Source organism: Podarcis erhardii (assembly GCF_964252035.2).
Source record: "Podarcis erhardii genome assembly, chromosome: 2".
NCBI lineage: Eukaryota > Metazoa > Chordata > Lepidosauria > Squamata > Lacertidae > Podarcis > Podarcis erhardii.
Genome location: NC_138498.1, coordinates 56130465 through 56152531, shown reverse-complemented (window position 1 = coordinate 56152531; position 22067 = coordinate 56130465). Strand labels below are relative to the sequence as shown.

The window sequence follows — 22067 nt, the reverse complement described above, 5'->3', positions numbered from 1 at the left end:
GGGAGGCACATCAGCTTGTAAAGTAAGATTTGCAGATAAGAATAGCACTGTGGTGCAAGAGAGCATGCCTGCCATGAGCTTGCTTCAATAAAAATATGCCAGAACTTTCTGGAAATACTTGCATGGCCACTTGGATTTGTGCTGCTTTCCATGATTCCAATACCTGTTGGAGAGACTAGGCTTATTCGGTTCCCCCACATAATTAGAATTACATGAGTAAGAGAGCCAGGGAGGCAGGATGATCTTACTAGCCCTGCCACACCTTCATAGGATTCTTGTTGCCAGGCTCTAGCAGTAAGCCAAGCACCAGAATACCAATGCCTGCCACAGGGAGCCCTCTATGCTTGTGGAGTTTCTCCATGGAATTTAGTTCTCTGATCAAATCATTTCAGTCTGGGAGCCGAGTGTCACAATAGGGATAACGCCTCCATTTAATTTCAGGGTGGTGTCATGACTCAGGCACCCTGGAAGACGTTCTGGCTTTTTCATTGAAGTTTGATGTCATGTATTTCAGACCAAAGAGTAGAATTTGAAAGTTGCATTAAGACTTACTGAGACAGCTGAAAACCACCCTGTCTCTGTCTTGAATGGGCAGTGAACTGATTTCATTCAAGCACCAGATTTTTAAAATAATCCTCATGCTTATCCAGCTGTTCTCATGAGAATGGCAAGTGGGAGGAGAATGTAGGTTAAGTCATGTATGTGGGTTACATAGTAGTTGAAGAGTACATAGTACTATTATTGCTTCTGCATGGGGCCCTCCTAGCTCACTGTCTCAACAACCCAGTAAAGTAGGTTAGGCTAAGGGAGAGAGGCTACCCTACAGCCTCCCAGTGAGCTTTATGGCTGAGCAGAGATCTGTAGCCAAGTCTCCCAAGTCCAACACTCTGTCCACTAGTCACTTGTGAAAAAGGCACTTGTATGTAGAAATGGACTGTGGTGGTGCACATGGGTGGTGCATAAATATGGGAATAGATGCATGGAGATCTAGAATAACTGTATATTCCAAATTCCTAGTGGTCCACATATCCAGATAATAAGAGTTCCTGTAATTAGAGTGCTGCTGTGGCAGACTGTGGCAACAGTGCTGGGGCAAGGCAAAGATCACTTTGAAAAGGGCAGGTAGTGGGTGAAAAGTGTCAATTAAAAATTTAATGATGATGATGTTGTTATTTGTACCCTGCCCATCTGACTTAGATGCAACAGCCACTCTGGGTGACTTCCCACACATATAAAAACATAACAAAACATTAAACTTTAAAAAACTTCTTTATACAGGGCTGTCTTTAGATGTCTTCTAAAGGTTGTATAGTTACTTATGTCCATGACATTTGATGGAAGGGTGTCCCACAGGGCAGGTGCCACTACCGAGAAGGCCCTCTGCCTGGTTCCCTGTAACCTCACTTTTTGCAGTGAGGGAACCACCAGAAGGCCTTCAGAGCTGGACCTCAGTGTCTGGGCTGAACAATGGGAGTGGATATGCTCCTTCAGGTATACAGCACCAAGGCGATTTAGGGCTTTAAAGGTCAGCACCAACACTTTGAATTGTGCTAGGAAACATACTGGGAGCCAATGTAGGTCAATTTCATTTCAAAAGGCTTGGCAGGTGTGTGTGTGTGTGTGTGTGTGTGTGTGTGTGTGTGAGAGAGAGAGAGAGAGAGAGAGAGAGAGAGAGAGAGATTACTCCTTTAACATAACAAGATGGTTGACAGGTGTTTCTTTACGCCTGAAAGCATTTGTAGGAAGGCCCACACTCATTCATGGCAGCACAGAGCCCTTTAAGTTGGCTTCTAAGCAGACAGCTTTTCCACACAATGCTGAGTGGTCTGCAGAAATCTGCATGCAGCTGTGAGTGAACTTGAGGCTTTTGTACATGTTTTCAGGCTGAAAAAAGGACTTCCTTCAGCACCTTGTTATGCTCAAAAGCTCCCCGCTTCTTTTATGGGGAACAAAGATCTATGCAGGAGGTTTGGGAGTTGGTTATAGAGGTATTAATAGTACAAGGTTATAGTGGTATTAATTTATTTCAATGTATTTTTTAATTCATTTATTCTGCTAAAAAAAAAAATGTTCCTAGAGCAGCTTACAGATTACTAAAAATAGACAGCCCCTGCCCTCAGGCGTTCTGTTTTAAAATACACAGCACAAAAGGAGAATGGATTGGGAGAGAGGAGGAAATAAGCAAAATACATGTTTCTAGTTGCAAGTTCCTAGTTGACCAGCTGGGGTTTAGGAAAGTTCAAGGACAGGAGGTATCAGAAGTTACCGGTCTCTCAGTTGCACTGATGGAGTGGCTCTGTATCTGTTCCTCTGCCGCAGCCTGACAGAATGAATGATAATAGTACCTAGCATTTTGAACGTTGAAAGTGTTCTGCATGCATTGTTGTATTGTAATCATTAAACCAGCTCTGCATATATCTTTCTATTTATAGTGCATGCTACAAAAATATAATTAAAGGAAATCCGGGGATTTAGAGTTGTATTGTAAAGTTGTTTGTTGATGCAATAAAGACAGATCTATTCTGAGAAATATCTTATCATGTTGCAGAACTGGAGAATCAAGAATCTCGAACCTCGGAGATCCATACCTTAGTACACAGGCTCCCTGAGAAAAATAGGCAGATGCTCCATTTGCTCATGAATCACTTGGCAAAGTAAGTGCATTGGCTTTCATAAACTGTTGGCTGCTTCTCTACAGCCTTCAAAGTGGAAAAACAGAATAACCATCTAAGACACCCTTTGCCAACCTCCAAATATTTTTGACTATGGTCATGCTGTATGGGGCTGATGAAAATTGTAGTCCAAAACATCTGAAGGGTGGCAGGTTGGTGAAGGCTGTTCAATAATATGGATAGCTCTTCTGCCCCCATGCATCTTATTTAAAGCCATGCTTTGGAACAGGGTTCTGTGCATCAAAAGCAGAGGTGGCCAATCGACAGCCCTACCAGAGCTTTTAGTCATGCCTTGGATGCATGTGCTCCATAACTATGAGTATGTGTCATTGATTTTATTAAAGCATGACCCTCCATGAAGGATATACTTCTGTCTCCTAGCCCACTCACTGGAGAATAAGCTGCCTCCCTTAATACCAAAATTGGACACCCCTAATCTAAAGAATCCCCAGCTGATACCTGCCCAGGCTTTTCACAATCTCTGCTCTGCATATTTGTGGTACTGGGTGGTTGGTTTGTGACTAGGGCATATGAGGTCAAGTATCTGTTCCCTGTTTTGGAACATGTTGCTCTTGCAAGAAACACAAGTTAGTGATTTGGGAAGAAGATTGAAACAGGGGGTGAAAATACGCATGGAACTGTACTGTTGTTCAGTGTAGAAAATCCAAGATATAGCTGCTCTGCCCCAGTTGTAATGCAGTTGCAAAGCCCAGTTTGTTTACGTGACGTTTTATGTGATACATATATTTGACAAACCTCCTCTGGCAGATCCTTAGAAAAAGAAAAAGTGGCTGGTCCTGATGAGGAGCTCTCTTTCTTGTTCTTTCAGAGCATTAAACTAGAACAAACACCAGACACCAGCCCTTCCCTCCTCTGTCAGTTCTCCAGTACAGACCATCCCTAAAAGCTGCTATTGGCCACTGGGGGAGGGGGGTGTTTCCACACTGTGCATTTTTGTTGTCCCCTCTGCAGTTTACCCAGATTGTGAAGCACTTGGGGGGGGCGACTATCTATTGGAAAATTTCTCTTTTTCTCTCTGTTTCTATGTATATGTGTGCATGAGATTTAAAACCTGTGTCACAGTCCTAATCCAAATGCTCCCCCTCTTCTGTGGCTGGTTTTAGCCTCCCACCCATATGCCAGAGATGCATTTGTGCTCTCCTAACATCATAACCAATTTGCTTATCATGTGCACATTTTAGGCAAAATTATAATTTAGTACAATAATCTAAGCATATTCCAAAACCTATTTTTTAAAATGACAAATTCGAACCAAAATGTTAGGAAACACGTGGACAGTTTCATGATGCTGCTTTCAGTTAACCCTTGCATAACATTTCATTGCAATTTGAGCTTATGCATTTGTTAATAAACTTGACTTTTGTAGTCATAATAGATGCCATAGGAGTGTTAGCAATGGTCTGAAAGGGAATTTAATTTGTTGCATTTACTCAGCAAATTCTACTGTTAATAAAAGCTCTCACTGCACAGTGCTGTTCCACTTTCTACCTTTTAATCCACCTTCATTTTCGTCATCTGTTTTTACAGTCATGAAAATTTGTCTCTGCTATGGCGATGGTAGACATGTGGGTTATAGTGGCAAAACAGAGCTACATGACTCATTCAAATTACTTCCCCCTGCTCCAACTGCCAAAACACTCCTTTGCTTAGCATTTGAAGGGAAAAACATCTGGAATGACTAAGCAGCTTTATGTGTCAGTTACAAGAGTTAGTAGGCTGTGACTTGCCATCCTCCTCTCTGTATCAGAGGAATATGTGTACAGGAATAACATAGAGGGCTTTGGAAAATGCTGGAATGAGTTAGGCTATAAATACCTTTCTGGAACAGCACACAGATAGCAATATAAAACAGGGAAAACAAACAAACTTTGAAATGTGCTTTAAGAAGACAGAGTCCAGATGCTGTTTTGACTATGTGATCATGCAATGAAGAGCATGGCTTTTAAAACCAGAAAGCTGGTTTGGATCTTAGTAAAAAAAAATTAAAAAAAATTGAAAGCTTTCCCTAAAAGAATATGGAATTCCAGATAATTCTAGCAGCCAAACCTTTTTCTGGAATGTTGTGATGATTAGTTCATTTGAAAAAAAAAAAAGTTCAAAAGTGAGAGAAGATTTTTGTTACACTTGGAAAAGGAGGAGTGAGAGAGGGCGGCTGCTTCAAGATGTGTTCTCTTTTACCATACGCGTCATTGATAAGCAGTTTAAGGAGAAACATGAAATCTTATTAAGAAAAGAATGTGTTTAACTTTACAGATAGGGTTCTCTAGACCTAACACATGGTCAAATGTAGTTTTGCACTGTGAGGTTCAGTTGTTCATGTAAATCTTGCCATTTGTGGGGAAGTGAAAGAGTCTCCCTTCTCCTACTATTTTGAGTATTTTTTTCACACCTGTTTGTGCATGTTCTTTCCTTGCTTCAGCTTCATTGTCGTTTTCTTGAAAAGGCTTGTTCACTTTGCGATCCAGTTAATCAGGGATCACTGGGTGAAAGTGATTGGCCACATGGTCATAATGTCATCTTTTTTAGATACTTGACATTATTGCTGAGAGCAAGTGCCTACTTTGGATTGGGTGGGTGGGGGGCTGGGGAGGAAGAAGACAGCTGCCTGTAACTCAGGTAACCAGGCTGACGCTTCCTATCTTGTTTCTGGCAGTATTTTTTGCTTGCTAGTACCGTGCAGCAGATGTTTGCTCCAAACTAGTTTGGGGTATGTGCACTTAATGCATGACTAGTTGAGGCAGAATCTGAATGGATGACAAGCTTGGTGAGTTGAAAGTAACGGTGTGAATAGATGGCATCTCCTTGGCTAGATTGGGACAAGGAAGCATCAGTTTAGTTGCCTCACCAAAAAGAGATGCATATCATTTCCCTCTAATATCCATTTCCCTGTGAGAAGTTTTTCTCTTTCACAAATAGGTCTTTAGTATCAATGGAACAGTGTGGGACATCATGGGGAGTGGAAATGTTCACTGAATGCTCCCCTGCCCCTGCATTTTGGCAAAGCTTAAAAGCATACCAAAATTGCTGTGTTCAGATCCCTGCATAGCTATAGATTTGCCGAGTTCCCTTGGATTAATCACATGCTGCCATGGTTCTCTGCAAGTCAAGTGGGACGAATGGTATCTGTCTCATTTGTTTGTTGCAAAGAGAGAGCAGAAGGGTTTTGTATTGTTGCACATAAAAAAGTGATGGTATTTGTTATTTATACCCCACCATCGTGTTTGTGATGCTTACACAGTTTTATATGTGGTGTACACAAGTTCCCTGCTACCAAGGAGATCATACTGTGGAACAGGCAATGGCAAAGTAATGGAAGGAGGAAAAAACGAGGGCAGTTCAGTAAAATGTGGTGAAATATTGTCACAGGTTCTTGATGCTTGTTGGGGATTGAGCTTTGCAAATCAATGGATCAGTGAGTTTTCAGAAGGGGTGTGAAGGAAGGGGAAGAGGTGGAACCACAGGTGTATAAAGATAATATGACAAAGAATGCTTTAATGTGTTTGTGCTGACAGAATAATTCCTTTAGGCGCCTCTGCAGGGCAACTTAGCCAAGCAACACCTTTAATTTGAAATGCTAGATAGCATATTGGCTGTCCTCATTTCATGGAGTGTTTCCATGCCATTATTTACCTTCATTTCAAGTTTTCCTGGAATTAGTTTATCGGTCAGGCTATTAAAGCAGAATACTAGAATTATTTTAAAATATTATTATAAAGACATTTCCTCATAATAGACGTCACAGATTCATACAAATTCAGATTCATGCATTCTGATGTGTGTGTAAGATAGAATTTGTGTGCACATCTGAGTAGTGAACACAGGAAAGATAAAATGTAGGATACTTTTTATGATAGTTCCCTCCAATGGACTATGTAGATCTGGCCAAGTTGATGCCCTAGCTGTCATAAATACTTAGGAAGTTTTTGTAGAGTTTGCTTATCCATCTGTTTTAAAGGGCAACTTTGAAATTATTCAGTGTTCAAAACACTGTGACTGTGTTTTGTTGTTGTTTGGTGTGACAGAGATCAACAAACATAATCCCAGATCTGGGGAAATTTTGAAATAAAGTACTGGTAATTTAGGATGAACAAAATGTCTCTCTTCACTATCCCTCAATAAATTCCAGATACAGACTTTGTAAGGGAAGGTATGACTCTCTATATTTGTGTATGGAAGTGAGTTCTTTTGTCAATAGGAGAGAAGGATAATATAGTATGAGGTGTGTATTTAACATTCGTTATGATTGGACAGGAAGAGGTGATGTTTGATGTAGCTCTCCAAGGAGACCAGATATGAAGCTGGCACAGATATTAACCCACACAATTTTGAACAATTATCACATTAAAGGCCTCTGTCAGCCTTCACCTAGGTGAAGTACCTGTTGTTCCCGTTTCAATCCCTCTATAGCTTGTATTGAGAGATTGAGTTTAATCAGAGTCAAAGCATTTTATTGAATATAATACGTTTTAAAAATCAGAAAAATATTTATTCCTGCTCATTTATTACCATTTTGTGGGGTTCGTGTATTACATTTCTATGCCACCTTTCTTCCAAGGAGCTGGAAGGGGTATACAAGATTTTCCTCCTTGCCATTTTTATCCTCACAACAACCCTATGAGATAGTTTAAGCGGAGAGACTGTGACTGGTCCAAGGTCAGCCAGGGAGCTTGACGGCTGAGTGAGGATTTGAACCCTAGTCTCCCAGGTCCAGTCCAACACTCTTCACCGCTGCACTAAACTGGCTCTGGTTTATGCTGTGGAGGAGGATGGAAGCAGTTGGAACATCTGGCATTATGGGAGACTACCAAGAGGCACTAGAGATAGCCCAAACATTGCCAAGAAAGGCCACAAAGAATGACGTACGTCATGACTTTATGAATGTGGCTTAGTTGTTCCTTCTCTATAATCTTGCCCAGCAACATCTAGGTCATGTCTCGTGACCCTGGGCTTGCCATTTTATGAAACCATTCTAAGCCAATATTATTTCAAGATATATTCTGGAGAATAAGGTTTGAATAGGGGGTTTCCAAAATGGAAATTCTTGATTGTTTTTTAAACTGGCTGCACCTTGAACCTGTTCTTCATAGACAAAGTTGGCCTCCCCTTCATATTTTATGGCTGCTACATGACTTGCAGTGTGGACAAATTGCTTCACTATAAAGTGAGTGTAGGAATTTCACATCTTGAAGGCCAGAAATATTTGTTTTCTCCTAAATTGAATAGAAGCACTTCTGCTTTGCAAAGTAGGTCACTGTGGTGTTGGACTGATGCCAAGAGTTTAGCCTTGGGTACTTGAAGTAGGAGCTCTGGAATGTTTCATGACCAGCATGTGTGGGGGTAGTATTGACTGGTATGAATACAATTTTCTTCTTCTGGTAGAGCTTTTTAAAAACACATTGTCTTTTGGCATGAAATGGACTCATATAATAGAGCTTGATTATCTTTTAGAGAGAGGGACGCAGGTGGCGCTGTGGGTAAAAGCCTCAGTGCCTAGGACTTGCCAATTGAAAGGTCGGCGGTTCGAATCCCCGCGGCGGGGTGCGCTCCCGTCGCTCGGTCCCAGCGCCTGCCAACCTAGCAGTTCGAAAGCACCCCTGGGTGCAAGTAGATAAATAGGGACCGCTTACTAGCGGGAAGGTAAACGGCGTTCCGTGTGCTGCGCTGGCTCGCCAGATGCAGCTTGTCACGCTGGCCACAACCCTAGAGTCTTTCAAGACTGGCCCGTACGGGCAGGGGTACCTTTACTTTACTATCTTTTAAAGAAGAATTTGATATACTGTGAAACAAAAAAATAAATGAGCCTAGAGAAAAACATACTTTTAAAAAAATGAGTGTACACAATTTATTCGGATTATCTTTAATTATGTCCCTGTTTACGCAAGATTCTATCTATATCTGTCTATCTATCTATCTATCTATCTGTCTATCTATCTATCTATCTATCATCTGTCTATCATCTATCTATCAATCTATCTATCTTTCCAAAGTTAAAACTATGCTCAAGGTGGCTTACAACATATAAAAATTACACAACAAACATAAAAAGTAGTCATAAACAATAAACAAAATATCAAAAAGTACACAACCAAATTGAACAATTTTGACACAACTCATAAGATATATAACAAAGATACCAAAAATAACAACAACAACTAGGCCTGGGTGATATATTGATATATCGTCCAGGACTGATATGAGGAGCATACCACAATGTCGGCTTCACTCAGCGGTGTATCGCTGTTGAAACCGCCAGCACTCCTGAGCCCCTCTGCTAGCATTGTCCGCTGGAGGGAGTCAAGAGTTCCTTCCTTCAGTGGGCGCTGTTAGCAGAGGGACTCAGGAGTGGCAGCAGTTTCACCAGCGATATATCACTGAGTGAAACCGCCATCCCACTCTGCCCTAATAAGACCACGAGGTGCCGATATAGTTTGTTCCTCCCTCTGCATCTTTAAACTGCTCGACTGAGGAGTGTGCAGCTGCCCTTGCCTCAGTTGAGCAGTTAAAGGAGCCCCCAGCCCGGTGCTGGCTCTGCAAGCCAGCGATGGGACAGGGGCTCTGTGAAACTGCTCAGTTGAGGGGAGTATGGTTGCCACTCCCTGTATTGAACAGTTAAAGGATCCCCGCTGCTGTCTCAGTTGGGGGGGGGGGACGATGATCCTTCCCCCCAGCTGAGCAGCACAAACAAGCTGCATTGTCACAGCCCACGAGATGAGAGTTGGGGCAGTTTCATCCGGTGTCTCTCGGGCAGAGGCAAAATCATTCCATGTATATCACCAAACCACGGTGTTTGGCTGGTGATACACCGTGATGTTGAAATGTTGCTATCACCCAGCCCTAGTAACAACCCCTGCCAAACAAAAAACCCTAAACAATACCCCAGCCCCTAGCAAAGTAAGAAGTGACTGGGCCAATGTATTGCTGTCCATGAAACAAAACTTGTCCAAGTAAAGCTGTAAATAGATTAATAGTAGAAGTCTATATATTTCTATTCAAGTATAGGATTGCACTGAGTTCAATGGAGCTTAGTCCCAGGTAAGTGAGATTGCAGTCTAAATTTCATGACTAGCCATGATATGTTATCTGGGTAATTGCTTGTGAATTATTGCAGAGAAAGGAGATAATCAGCAGTTCTAAAGTAACATAAGTGAGGTTCAAGAAAAAGAAAATTTTGCCATATTATACATACAGTGCTGTATAGTGGGAAATAATTATTTAAATCCATATTTTCAAGTGAATGTTCTTATGCAAATAATCCTATATTATCAAAGTTATAGATTGTGAAGATGTTCATTTTTTTGGAATTAGGCTGGTCTTTGCATCTCACCTGATTCACTTGTTGAATTTGTCAGTATGATTTTATAGGCACTTCGGTTTTCTGACTATATTCTCTTGAGTACAACAGTTTTCACTACATATTGAATATAATTGTAAGACAGGATGAGGCAGAGAAGTAATAAATATACAATAATGTAACCGTCTTCTAAGAGGCATATGAGGGCAGCAGCAGAATATTCAGCATAATTGTTTGTACTGAGGGAACAAAATAGTTATCTTTAGTTTCTAGCTTGGCCTTGGTTATTCTGAAATGGTGACCGCACTTTAAAAAAATGTCTTCAGTTGTTTTTAAATAAACAGTTTGTACAGCTGCTGTTCACCAGTGGTTCTTGGATGTGCTTTTGGGTTGCCATTACTTCATCCTGCTTCTTATCGCCTTACACGCAGAGCTCTTGCTTTATAGCAGTCTCACCCAAGCTATTGGTTTATTTTCCTTGCAAGGCCAAAAAATAAAAATGTTGAACATCTGATTTAGGGGTAGGGTGAGCACTCTCTCTCTCTCTCTCCATCCTCTACGCACATGTGGATTTGTGGTCAGCATCATTCATTCTCATCCAGTGTGGCACAGCTCCTGTTTTGGTGCAATAATACCTTCTCAACTATCTGTTCAATCCAATAGATTTCCCACCCCACCCCACCCAGAAGCTAAGGGAATATACTCAAGGGCTTTGCTAGAAGAGCTTTATGGGATTCAGAACTTTGCATAATGATTCACTGGTACGTGTTGGTTAATGAAATGCATTGCCTTATATAGAATGTTCTCTTCAAAATTTTCTGCAGCTCTTCTGGCAGAGTTCTATGTAACTCAAACACTTGCACACTTCCTTCGCTATATAAATGGGATGGTGCTTTTATAAACAAAGACATTTGTAGCAAACAATTTCTTAATTAATCTCTTGTGCAGGTTGTTTCCTTCTTGTTCTAAATGGTTCCTACTGGTTCTGTAAAACAATAGCTAGTTATTTACAGCCAAGATTGAAGGTTACACAACCCTCAATGGCACTGTGTCATAGCATTTACTTCTGTTTTCGGTTGTTGTCTTTGCCTTGGTTTGGATAGCAAGCCTGCTCCCTCCCTACTTCCTCTCCCCTCCACCCTTCCACTGGCACAAAAAATAAATAAACCACATGACTCTAATTTTAAAAAAGGTCATTGTGACCTGAGAGAAGCAGTCTTGCTTCCTATCCAGTGTTTCCTTTGGAGTCACAGCCCCTGAAAAAGTAAAGATAGTCTTTCTGCAGCTCCACACAAAGGCACCTGCTTAATGGACAATCAGCACAAATGTATTATTGGCATGACATCCTTTTGATTTTGGAAAGCAGAGCAAGCAACTGGACTGATCATAGGGTGCGATTTTGCTACGACTTATTGGGAGTGACCAAGACCACTCCAGAGTTAGAAGCAATTACCTCAGCTCTGTCCACCAGGTTCTGCAGTGTTACTGCTTGCCCCATGTCTCCACCATTTTCCCCACTAGGCTTATGGTTCTGGATGAGGCCCTACTTCCTTCACTCTTGTGGTGGCTGTTTATGTTGCTACTTGACTGATTTGTGTTTCCAGGAAACTGTTTGAATCCAATATTGTCTGGGAATTTCCACTGAACTCTGAAGTCTTAAAAAGGCTTCACATTAATTCTCTGGGCTTTGCTACATAAACATTGCCTTCCCCACCTTCCCAAAAGCAAATTGGGTGCTTTGACCTTGTGTGGAAAAAATGTGTACCTCTGGCCAGAAAACAACTTTTTCAAAGAGCAGTATTCACAACTGAGTGAAAATATTTCCCCACAATGTGAGCTACAAGAGCAGCTTTGCCCCACACTCATATTTTGAGTTGCCTGTAATAAGGATATATTAACCTTGAGGCCTAAGGGCAGCTTGAGTTTAGTGACTGTACAACAGGACAGAGGGCTTCAGACAAGCCCCACAGGGCATGTGTGAGAGGAGCCTGATGGGCTAGTATTCCCCTATCATGCCAATTCACCTAACAGCCACACCCTCTCCTGACACTGTGCATTTTGTGTTCTTGAGAATATGTTCTGATTCCAGAACATTCTTGAGAATATTCTTGAGAATATGTTCTGATTCCAGAGAATCTCCACACAAGGGTATTCCCTTGCCCAGTCATGATCTCTCCTCACACCTGGAATTCCCTTCTTCTGTGGATTAGTTCAGAGCCATGACTATCCTATGCACACCCTGCAACTTATATAATTTATTCCTTGAAAGGTTTTTCTAAATGGTAGGTGGTTGGGATGTCCAAAAGTTATTGCTAAATGGTGGTTGGAATAATTCCATAAGCAATCTGTGGGTGCTGCACAGGGGAATAAAAGGTGGCAATGAAAGAGGAGAATACTAGGAATTAGGTCAATTCCCTACAGTTGGTTGTTCTGGGTAGTCATCATTTCATGGTGATTAAGAAATAATCCCAGGAGTGCTAAATTCTGTGGAAGACCACCCAGACTACACACTGACTGAAGATATCAGAGAGTTCATCAGGTCCCCCATCGGCAGTCTTGGAGATCTTGAGTGTTGGTGTAAGGGAGCCTCCTCAGGGCTGTTTCAAGGGAATTTTGCTGTGGGTTCCTTGGTGCTTCGGTCCAAGTTCCATCAGTTGAACACCAGGTGAAGGAGAGGCTCATCCACTCCCCAGCCCTTGAGAGTTTGGGCACTTCTAAAAATATTCAAGCTTGAGCCGTATGCCCACAACAAAGTATGCACCTGAGTTCAAAGTTGCTGAGTAACTCCAAAGTAAAGGATTGCTTATGAGATAAGGAGGCCTTAGTGTCTTTGAGGATATAGGTTTCAAGGTCTACTCACAGACTATAGCTGTTGAAGCAGGACAGTATCTGAAGAGTCGTGGCATCACTGTGTTGGATTAAGAATGCTGACGTCCAGCGGTACAAAAACAAACAAAAAACAACCCGGATCTGATAAATGAGATGTTTGGGATTATTTTAAAGGGCATATCCTTAGCATGAAGCTGAGTAAGCACGGCCCATATCAAACCACAAAAAGAATTGATGGCAGCAATAAAGGTGTGTTTTTTAAAAAATAATTAGTACGAAAATAAAATAATAAAATAAAGCATGGTATGAACTAAAGAGAAAGGCTGCAACGACAGTTAATATAATTTGATGCAATAATATTTGTGGAAGTGAAGGCTTTTACATCAGATTTAATCATCCCTTGGTTTCTGATTTGGTGTTGGAGGTATGACACTTTTTTGAGTGTTTTTCTCAGTTGCCCTGAGTTTCTGTGGTGTTTGTTTTGCTTCAAAGTTAAACTAGGGCAATGCTTGAAAGAGCATACTGTCAATTACCCAAAATCTTTGTGCAACCAATCTGCTTGCCTAGTTTTGATTGTGCTTAACTGAAACCACCTGTAACTGCCGTTTGAAGAGCAGATGTTTCAGAGTCCCTGAATTGTCATGTTTCCATTTCTGAACTGTCCAAGCTACCATTATTTTCTTAAGCTTCTTCATTTTTGTTCTAAGACTTTGAAGGGCTGGGGCCTTGCTTTCTAGGCTGTCTGGAGGTTGCCACACATGTAGACTTTGATTTGGTTAAACCATCATAGCAAAAATTTGATATAGATGTAGATACACACACACAGAGAGAGAGAGAGAGAGAGAGCGCGCGCGCACTATTTACAGGACTAATTTGCTTCACATTTAACACTGCCTCCTTCTGATAACTGTCACTTGCAAAACCCTACATTTTTCATTCTGTCTCCTGTTGCAGTGTATTTGCATTTTTGTATGCTTATTGTTTCATGGGTTGTCTGAGGCAGCCTTCCCCAAGCCATTGGGTGTTTTGGACTACAACTGCTATCATCCCTATTGCCTACTCTGGTTAGGGATTATGAAAATTGCAGTCCAAAATTTCTGGAGGGCACCAGAATGGTGAAGGTTGGTGCACAGTTTCTAGGGTATGACTTCTTAAACTATTAATTTTTTTTCCAAAGAATCTTGACAGCTTGTACCTATTGCTGTTTTTAATTCGTTGTTGGCATTACCTGCCACCCCTCCCACCCTAATCCCATCCATGTTGCATCTATTAAATTACTTGAATCTTTGTTAAATAACACCAAAGACAACTTTTCAAACTCATAGGCAGTGTTCTTATAGAAAGAACTGGTGCAGCCAGCTTGGCGCAGCCATTGACCATTTACGAGAGCAAAGGTGTTGGACACAGGTGGTTGGAATTAAAATAGGTTATTATTTACCACTATTATAATTTAAACAATATGAAACCATTTTAGACCTGTGATGGAGGAGAGTCCAAATCAGGGTAGGGAACAGGCCCAGGCCCACTGACATCCCTTATCCCCAGAGGGCCATTTTGACAGGTAGGTGAGTCTGCCCAGTTTGCCTACCTGTCTATCACCTGACATCCTCATGGCCTCAGCAGCCACGAAGCCATAATTCTTGATGGCAGGCTACTTTTTTCCTGAAGAGGACTGCCCTTGAAGATGATTCAGAAAATGCAGCTTCCAGTTTACTTGCTGGGATTCCATTTAGAACCAACATAGCCCCTTGTTTAAAAGAGTTGCTGTTGTTGCTGCTTTCTTTCTGGGCTGAAGGCAAAGTGCTCGCATTACCATTTATATTCTAAAGTAACTTAGGCCTAAATATATGAAACACCACCTACTTCCCTACAGACCCTTTTGGGTGTTTAGATTTGCAGAGGGGACCCTCTTCGTAGTTCTGCCGCCTTCACAAGTTTGGTATGTATGTGTGTGTACCTCTTTACCTTAGCTTCCAACACCTGAAACATATATTTTTGAACCCATCCTATTATTATTATTAATAATAATAATAATAATAATAATACTTTATTATTTGTACCCCGCCCATCTGGCTGGTTTCCCCAGCCACTCTGGGCGGCTTCCATAAAAACCAAAAATACACTAAAATATCACAGATTAAAAACTTCCCTGAACAGGGCTGCCTTATTTTGATTGTAATCAATTTTTACTGTTTTTAATACTTTATATATAAATTGCTGCAGACTGAGACCTCATAGTGAAGGGTAGGTAAGAGGTCAAATGAAATATGTAGTAGTAATTATAATGAATAATAATTTAAATGATTGACTTGAGAAGATTCTTATAGATTGCTGCTTTTCTTTTCTTTTCTTTTAATCGTGCCCTATTGGCCTGGTAATTCTTACAATATGACTTAAATAGAGTGTGATGAGTACTCTGTTTTGACTTTATGCCTTTGCATAATGTTTTTCTATTAAAGCTGGTAATCATATTTTTATCGGAATCTTTGATGCCTCAAATGATTTGTGATTTGTAAAGCTTGCTAGGTCTTGTTTAATTGATTCCGCCCTTCAAGTAGTAGCTTGTTTGAACAACTAAATTTATCCCGTGCGAAAAGCTCAGATGTGCCGCACAATTTTTACCTTGGGTTTGGCAGGGGTTGTCAACATAGTGCCCATGGGTGCACATGACGGTGTAAAGGCCTTCCCTGGTGCCCACAGGGTTTCCCTCCCTCAAAATTAGGCTTGAAAGAAGCATTCTATTGTAGCCTATAGGGTGAGTTGTGGAATGTGATTGGCTGCCAATGTGTGTGTTACTCAGAACCATTTATCTGGTTTTCAGATGTGTTTAAAAAGGTAAAGGGACCCCTGACCTTTAGGTCCAGTCACAGACGACTCTGGGGTTGCGGCTCTAATCTCACTTTACTGGCCGAGGGAGCCAGCGTACAGCTTCCGGGTCATGTGGCCAGCATGACTAAGCCACTTCTGGCGAACCAGAGCAGTGCACGGAAACGCTGTTTATGTGCTGCCAAAGCTTGGTAACCTTTCTTTATGGGAATAATTTGGATTATATGAGCTAATTTGTTTTGTATTCTTTAATATGGATAACACAGTTTTCAGTGTGTTGAGGGTTGGTGCAGAGGCTTCAGGACCTTTATCTCTCTATTTCTCCAAACAGAGGGTGTTGGCTAAGTTTTTTATGTCTGTTTATAGAAGTTTTTATATACCACCTTCTCACAAAACATCAGGGAAGGGTACAGCAACATAAAATCCATTAAAAGCTATACAAAACTATCAATAAAATGACTGGAAAACGTTGAACAACTGCATAGGCCCATTGAAATAATAAAAAAAAATCTTCAAGGTATGCCTGAGGGTCAAAAATGTCTGCTGGAAGAGTTTTCTGCAACACATTCTTTTTAGCATGGACAAAGTAAAAAGATCCTTGCAGGACAGTTCACAGAAAGAGAGTTGTGTGTGTTCCTTCAAGTGAGATGATACGTGTTGTGCTGTGTGGCTCATTCCTTTTGTGTCTATTAATCCTATAAATTAGCAAGAAGAAACAGTTAACCAACAGGACAAGTTTTGTTTCGTTTCTGCTCTCCCCCCCCCCCCTTTCGCTCTGATGATCTGAAGCTGCTTCAGCCAGTTACTTAATTTTATTCAAAGCATTACCAGATTGTGTTTAAATGAATTGAGGGGGGACGGGGGACGGACAGCTAGTTTACACCAATTTCTCTAATTCTAATGCACCCCACCCCACAAAACGAAGAAGAAATCTACAGCACTGGAAATACATTGTGAACCAATTTTCATTCAGTGAACTCTCTTTGGTTTGTCCAGCATTATGCAACAGGCAAATGCTAATGAAAATTCAAAAGGCTATTGTTTGTACATCAAGACTTTCTGCCAAGGAAGAGGAAAAGTTGGGGGAAGGGATGGGGAAGTACTTTATGAAATCTTTTTTAAAACAGCAACTGCTTTATTGCGTTTTTCCTCTTTTTTAAAGATATAATAAATGATGAGAAGTTAACAAAAGATTGCACATGAAAATATAATAATAATAATAATAATAATAATTTATTATTTATACCCCGCCCATCTGGCTGAGTTTCCCCAGCCACTCTGGGCGGCTCCCAATCAGTATTAAAAACAATACAGCATTACATATTAAAAACATCCCTGAACAGGGCTGCCTTAAGATGTCTTCTGAACGTCAGGTAATTCTTTATCTCTTTGACATCTGATGGGAGGGCGTTCCACAGGGCGGGCGCCACTACCGAGAAGGCCCTCTGTCTGGTTCCCTGTAACCTCACTTCTCGCAATGAGGGAACCGCCAGAAGGCCCTCGGCGCTGGATCTCAGTGTCCGGGCTGAACGATGGGAGTGGAGACGCTCCTTCAGGTATACAGGACCGAGGCCGTTTAGGGCTTTAAAGGTCAGCACCAACACTTTGAATTGTGCTCGGAAACGTACTGGGAGCCAATGCAGATCTCTCAGAACCGGTGTTATGTGGTCCCGGCGGCCACTCCCAGTCACCAGTCTAGCTGCCGCATTCTGGATTAATTGCAGTTTCCGGGTCACCTTCAAAGGTAGCCCCACGTAGAGCGCATTGCAGTAGTCCAAGCGTGAGATAACTAGAGCATGCACCACTCTGGCGAGACAGTCCGCGGGGAGGTAGGGTCTTAGCCTGCGTACCAGGTGGAGCTGGTAGACAGCTGCCCTGGACACAGAGTTAATCTGCGCCTCCATGGACAGCTGTGAGTCCAAAATGACTCCCAGGCTGCGCACCTGGTCCTTCAGGGGCACAGTTACCCCATTCAGGACCAGGGAATCCTCCACACCTGCCCGCCTCCTGTCCCCCAAAAACAGTACTTCTGTCTTGTCAGGATTCAACCTCAATCTGTTAGCCGCCATCCAACCTCCAACCGCCTCCAGGCACTCACACAGGACCTTCACCGCCTTCACTGGTTCTGATTTAAAGGAGAGGTAGAGCTGGGTGTCATCTGCATACTGATGAACACCCAGTCCAAACCCCCTGATGATCTCTCCCAGCGGCTTCATATAGATATTAAAAAGCATGGGGGAGAGGACAGAACCCTGAGGCACCCCACAAGTGAGAGCCCAGGGGTCTGAACATTCATCCCCCACCACCACCTTCTGGACACGGCCCAGGAGGAAGGAGCGGAACCACTGTATAACAGTGCCCCCAGCTCCCAGCCCCTCTAGACGGTCCAGAAGGATGTTATGGTCGATGGTGTCAAAGGCCGCTGAGAGATCCAGCAGAACTAGGAAACAGCTCTCACCTTTGTCCCTAGCCCGCCGGAGATCATCAACCAGCGCGACCAAGGCAGTTTCAGTCCCATGGTGAGGCCTGAATCCCGATTGGAAGGGATCCAAATGGTCCGTTTCCTCCAGGCGTGCTTGGAGTTGTTCAGCAACCACCCGCTCAATCACCTTGCCCAAGAATGGCAGATTTGAGACTGGGCGATAGTTGGCCAAATTGGCCGGGTCTAAAGATGTTTTTTTAAGAAGCGGTTTAATGACCACCTCTTTCAGCGGGTCTGGGAAGGCTCCCTCATGGAGGGAAGCGTTCACCACCCCGCAGAGCCCATCGCCCAGCCCTTCCCGGCTCGCTTTTATCAGCCAGGATGGGCAAGGATCAAGGAGACAGGTGGTCGGTTAAAAATAAGGAACATACATATGTAATTGGCATCCATCCATTCTTGGTGGTTTCTGTCATATACTATAAGGACTTCCATTTCTTGTCACTTTCTTTCAGTGATTTCCACTAAGACTTTGTAAGTCAGCTGAGTAGATGCATGGGCTGATCGTGGATTCCAGTCATATTCTCTCTGTGCTATATGTGAGATAAAACAAAACAAAAAAAATCATGAAAAATGCTAGGTTTTGCTTCATTCTCCTTTGTCAGGTCACTTTCTCCAACAAAGCCACTGTCCACACCTGTCAATGCTATTCCTCCATTAAATTGCTGTTGGATGCTTTTTTATTATAATTATTTATTAAATTTATATACCACACTTCATATTTTAAGAAATCTAACCAAGTTCATAGGAAGGACCTCATGATGAAATGAACTGTAGCATACTGTGGCGCTCTCTAAATGTTGCAGTGTGTCATGCCTTTGTAGATTGTGAGCCCAGGGGCATGGATTGTCTTGGAGCTGATTTTTGTAAGCTGCTCTGAGAGCCTTTTCTGCGTAAATGGTAGAATATAAATGCTGTAAATTAATAATAATAAATAACTCACATCATTCTTGATCATTAGTCATGTTGATTGGAGCTGTAGTTGAACTGCCCTTGCTTTTAAGTATTGGTTTGTGCAACCTAGCACTTGTGTAAACCCATTACAATGGGCCAGCTGTTTTTAAGCATAACATGCTGATTTGGACTGGCCCTTGTCCTTTTTTTGTCTGTCCTACCTCCTCTCCTTCAATGTACTTGATATTTTATTTACACATCTAAGCACCAAGTGCACGTATAGTCTACTGTGGCACAAGCCTGTCTATAATGAGTGGCAGTGGCTCTCCCAAGGTTTCAAGACAGAGCTCTCTCCCAGCCCTACCTGAAGATGCTAGGGATTGAAGCCAGTATCTTCTGCATACAAAATATGCAGAAGATGTTGGCTTCAATCCCTGGCATCTCCAGGTAGGTCTGGAAGAGACCTCATCTTGAAACCTTGGGGAGCCAATGCAACCAACTATAGACAACCATGAATTAGATGGACCAATGGTTTGACTTGATAGAAGGTTGCTTCCTGTGTTCCTGTGTTCATATCACCACCTGTAGCTTCTCAAGTCCAGGAATTTCTTAACTGAATACTAGATGGTTAGTTGAGCATGTTTTACGTTTGCAAGAATATGTTTTTCTCGTTGAAGTACACAAAATCGTTTAATGTTTTCCACCGTGTATAGAAATTTGGTGTGTGTGTTTAAAAGCAAGTGTACTTATCTCAGCAATTACTAGCCCACTACTAAAAAAATCTATCATTCCTGGAAGCTATTGGAAATGAGATGGTCTTTAAGAGTTTCGTGCACAGCTTGTTCTTGCAGTGATTTATGTCAGAAGGAAAATCAGTATAACTGTGTTATAGTCTCAAAAAGTTAATAAATGTAGTTAAGTCTCTGTATGGGAAAAAAAAGAAGATAAGCCTTAACAAGAGTAAATGTAGAAGCACAGTGAAAGCCTGGTTCCTGTTTTTGAAAAGTAACAGCATCCGAAGAAAGTATGACATCTAAACCAGTTATCTCTGCAAACATTTACTGGAGCCCTATATCCAGGTACATGGACACAGTTTCCATTGAAATGAGTAGGATATAAGCAAAGGCAATTAGAGTGAAAATGCAGCCTATATTTATGAGCTGAACTCTGTCATTTAAGCCAGCACTACGTATGACAAGTGGCATGGGGATGCCAGTGAAAATACCACTCTCTTAACTGATAGAGGTACATGCCGTGCATTGTGATGACATCATGTTGTGTGTGTGTTTGCTCCACATCATTGGATAGAACTTCACAATATGATGACATATCTTACGTCTGATAGGGTTGAAGAGGAAAACTGCAAGCACCTGCCTGACAAGCTTCTCTGATAACCTGAAAACTATCATATGAATCTGATCTAACATCCATTGACATTAATGAACTAAAATGCATACTTATTGCACTGTACCCTTTGTATCCAAAGCTCAAAATGTGTGGCTACATACAGAATGTTAAGGGTGATTTTCTTTTTGCATGTTATATATATTGGCTGTGAATCTTGGGGGACCTGCTCCCTGTTCTGCAGTCCTTTTCCACCTGGCCCAGGCAGGCGGGGCCCTGACTTATACAGCTACAAAAGCTGAGGCGTCTGAACAGACTTTTGGGTTGGGGTATTGCACAGCGGCTTTTGTTGCTGTTATTATTGCCCCAGATGTCTTGTTTTAAATTGTTCTTAACTTGTGTGTTTTTAAATTCAGAGTTTCTGTTGATTTTGAATGGAAAGACATGGGATATGCCTGGTATACTTCAGAGTTTAGGGTAAGGAAACAAGCTGGGAGACAGCTCAAACTTGAATAAAGGAAAACCCTGGTCATATGCAATCAATCATTGGTGAGGGTTCGGTATCGAGCCTACCTAGTGGCAGTGAAGGTAGCAAAGAAGGAAGTGGCAGAACCGATGATAGCTCTCTGTGCCTTGTTTGCATAGCATTTTGAGGATAAAATTGCTTGCATCCAGTACAGCAGCTGAATCTCAAGGGGTGACTAGAGCACTGTCTAGTCCTGTTGTGTTGGATGAGCTTCATTTAATTAGGTTTGAGAATGTATTTTGTGTTTTTATTTTGTATCTTTATGTTGTGAACCACCCTGTGCTCTTTGGATGAAGGGGAGTAAACAAATTTAATAAATAAAGTACGGTAAATAAAAATGGTAGATACATAAACAGAATACAGGCTGATATCCCTCTTCAACTGAAAATATGTATCCATGTAAAATTTATCACATGCCCTCTTTTAGGAAACATTTTTTGAGCAACCATTTCTTTCTAAAGGAGTTGATTCAATATTTGCATGTGTGCCCTGCGAATCAGGTGGCACCAATTCTAGCAGTTGCCTATATGTGCTGTAATGGAAGAACTTTGATCTTATAATCACTAACTCCCTTGAAAGCTGCTCACCTGACAGTTGGGTAAATTGCTCTGTCAACATCACAGTGAAAAATAGCCTTCAGACTACAACATTTACAGTAAACAACTGTATTTTTATTAGCGCTTGTGAAATAGGGTCTTGTTGGGTTATGCAAACTGTTTTCGTTGGCCAAAAAGGAATGGCCCATCCAGTTTAGCAATCCTGCCTCCACTAATGGATACTAATGGATAGATACTAGAACATACTAATGGATAGATGCTAGAACATACAGAGAGGATGATAAAACCATATTCCATATATGCTCACTTCTCTCTCTCTCTCTCTCTCTCTCTCTCTCTCTCTCACACACACACACACACACACACCCAATTAAAAAAAAAGAGGCTAGGATGCCCAGAATGCAAGAAATAAGTACCGGTTGATTTGTATTCCCTACGAATACTGAGGGTTCTTTTTGGTACCTGAAAATACTACTGTAATAGAATCATAGAATGATATGTAGACTATGTTGTTATGCTGAAGTGTACAGCAGCCTATTAGGCTCTGTGGTTTATAATTATATATAGACTTTTCATGTCGTAGTTTGCAAGCCTCTGAAAATTAATTGCACTTAATGTTAGTTCTGCT

General features: G+C 41.7%; 1 protein-coding gene and 1 long non-coding RNA gene across 12 annotated transcripts in view; one reads left to right on the top strand and one right to left on the bottom strand.

Moving 5' to 3' along the window:
* The window catches only part of ARHGAP26 (Rho GTPase activating protein 26), a 210882-nt gene that overhangs the window by 123107 nt on the left and 65708 nt on the right, over positions 1 to 22067 (top strand). For all 11 annotated transcript variants that reach the window (XM_081852065.1, XM_081852059.1, XM_081852066.1 and 8 more), the window contains one exon: positions 2549 to 2654. In XM_081852065.1, coding sequence (XP_081708191.1) covers positions 2549 to 2654 — 106 coding nt within the window. The remainder of the gene's footprint in view (positions 1 to 2548; positions 2655 to 22067) is intronic.
* Positions 16033 to 21504, bottom strand: LOC309336451. The gene is made up of 3 exons (XR_014154001.1): positions 21470 to 21504; positions 18493 to 18651; positions 16033 to 16334 (listed from the first exon to the last, which is right to left on the bottom strand). It is a non-coding gene; the product is annotated as an uncharacterized lncRNA (long non-coding RNA).